The sequence below is a fragment of the Glossina fuscipes genome, unplaced genomic scaffold (genome assembly GCF_014805625.2).
Source record: "Glossina fuscipes isolate IAEA_lab_2018 unplaced genomic scaffold, Yale_Gfus_2 26, whole genome shotgun sequence".
NCBI classification, from domain to species: domain Eukaryota; kingdom Metazoa; phylum Arthropoda; class Insecta; order Diptera; family Glossinidae; genus Glossina; species Glossina fuscipes.
In genome coordinates, this window is record NW_023998421.1 from 726,162 (window position 1) to 728,380 (window position 2,219).

General features: G+C 30.1%; 1 protein-coding gene across 1 annotated transcript; it reads right to left on the reverse strand.

Annotated features, from left to right (window-relative positions):
- Positions 1 to 402: 402 nt before the first annotated feature.
- LOC119635389 (methylosome subunit pICln) lies at positions 403 to 1,465 on the reverse strand. Its single transcript, XM_038030194.1, has 2 exons — positions 1,259 to 1,465; positions 403 to 1,200 (listed from the first exon to the last, which is right to left on the reverse strand). The coding sequence occupies exons 1-2, from the start codon at positions 1,375 to 1,377 to the stop codon at positions 660 to 662; spliced, it is 660 nt and encodes a 219-aa protein (XP_037886122.1). The 5' UTR covers positions 1,378 to 1,465; the 3' UTR covers positions 403 to 659.
- Between the last annotated feature and the right edge of the window lie 754 nt (positions 1,466 to 2,219).

Below are 2,219 nucleotides of genomic sequence, written 5' to 3' on the forward strand. Positions count from 1 at the left end.
ATCAATCCTTTCTTCTGGATTTATTCTATTTAATCTTCTTCCGAATTATTTCTATTTAATGTTGCTGCAAAATATCGACATGGGTAATCGTAGTATATTTTTTACGATCTGTAGCAATATCCGTTCCTTTACTCCCATCATCGTCTCCTAATTATAGTATAGTTTTAAAATATTTTCTATCGGTTGAAAATTTTTTATTTGTAGCCGATTAAATAAACAAAATTCTCTCGTTGGTAATGAATCTTTGTTGTATAAAACATTGAAGGGGACAGTTTATGGTGCCTAGAATGCAAACGATTGTTCAAGTGAGTTTTGCAGCCTATGTGTCATAATTAATAAAACCATAAATTTCATATTGTTTATCTGAAAATTATAATTCATTTCAAATACTCTAAACTCAGCGCCTCATCGACTTAACTAGAATAAAATTATTCATTTTCATTTTCATGTATAGAATTAATAATATAATGTATATATATATACATATACATATATATATATATATATATATATAGGGCCATATATATATTAAAAATTATTTGTGGAATTGTAGTCATTTAGATAGACATCAAATGCAAAAATTGGTTTTAAAAGTAATACACTTTTTGTTGTGGTCTTTTACCCTCTATCTTCTTTTTTCAAAACCTTCATACGTCTTCTCACTCGTCAGCATCGGCGAAGCGTTGATCATCATTTAAATTGAGATTCTTAATACCACCTTGAGCTTCGATTGTGTCAGATTCACCACCAGCACCGATTTCGGGTACTTCGCCGAAAACCAGCTCTTCGGCCTCAACGAGACCTTCATCATCCATATAATCGCTTTCTTCAGAAACACTATCAGCTGAATCTGGATGTAATGCTTGGCATTCAGTCATTGCCTGAAAGATGGTATCTACCGTGTTAACGTCCTCTGGTATTAACCAACATTCCGTTATTTGTTCCTCTTCAGCATCTTGAAAAATTTCATCGTCATTTTCCTCTTCATCGGTGGCATTACCTTCATCTTCGACACCATTTTGTATATTTATATACGGCGAGGCAGCTGTTACTTCATAAACACCAGGCCATGTTAATTGATGATCCAACATGAAATAAATGCATTTTGCCGGTGTGGCAGATGAAATGCCATGGACACTGATTTGTTTCCAAAGAAATGATATACCGTCTTCTAAATGATCTGGCTGCCATGCGAGTGAACTATAAAAATGAAAAAATATTTCAATTTTTTTCTTTTTTATCGTTGTGTATAACCTACCTTTGACTGATGCTTAATGTCCCAGTTCCAATAATTTTCTCACCAATCTTTAATTTTACGTTTCCGCCTGTATAGGATAAGCCAACTTCAAGCAAATTTACAGGCCCAATTATAACCATATTGTTCTTTATGTTATCCCGTATAGTGTTTACTAAGAAATATCAGATCCTTTATGTGAAAAAATATTCTCAATCGCTGCCGAATACAAAAACTAATTTTATTCAAAACAGATGTTTCGTACCGGAGTTGCCAAATTCGAGTTTATATAATTTTATTTACTTACCTGGCATTCATTCTTGCTGTTGTTGTATGGTTTAAGAGTTATTATATATATTATTTCCTACATTTTTAAAGTTCTTAAATTTTTATTTACTTCGGTTTTTTCCTTCGGATATTGTTATTATTGTTAAGAAAATTTCTTAGCTTTCATTTGATTTTTTCATACTTTTTTCAAAACTTTTATAAGTTGCAGAGAGATTTTCTTTACACAATTTGTTGAATTTAGAAGACATTCTTCTCTCTCTCTCTCTCTAGTTTCCTAAGGAAAAATTATTCATTGAATTAAAACATAATCAAAACTTATCTAGTACATATTCCTCTTTTTCCTTATAAACAAATCATAATAATCTACTTCGCATAGGTATTTAAAAAATCTACAACAAATATATTGCAAATATGGTAACCAGGTTACTTTTAAAAAAAACAAAAAAAAAAAGAGAAAATTTTTTTTGTTACAAAGAAAGCGAACAAAGAATGTATAAAATATAATTCACAATATACTAGAATAACTTGTTCACAATGTATAATAATACGAAGACAGCGAGTGAAGTTAACAAATGTTTTCAACGCAATTATATTTAATTATTGTTCATTTTTCAAAAATAGTATCGTATGTATTTGTTGTTGGCAAATATAGTACCATATGTATTTGTTGTTGCAAATTCTATTTATTGGGGATACA

Coding starts and splice junctions, on each gene's coding strand:
- LOC119635389 (XM_038030194.1), bottom strand. CDS start 1,377: ATGGTTATAATTGGGCCTGTAAATTTGCTTGAAGTTGGCTTATCCTAT. Junction 1,201..1,258: donor ACATTAAGCATCAGTCAAAG/GTAGGTTATACA, acceptor TCATTTTTATAG/TTCACTCGCATGGCAGCCAG.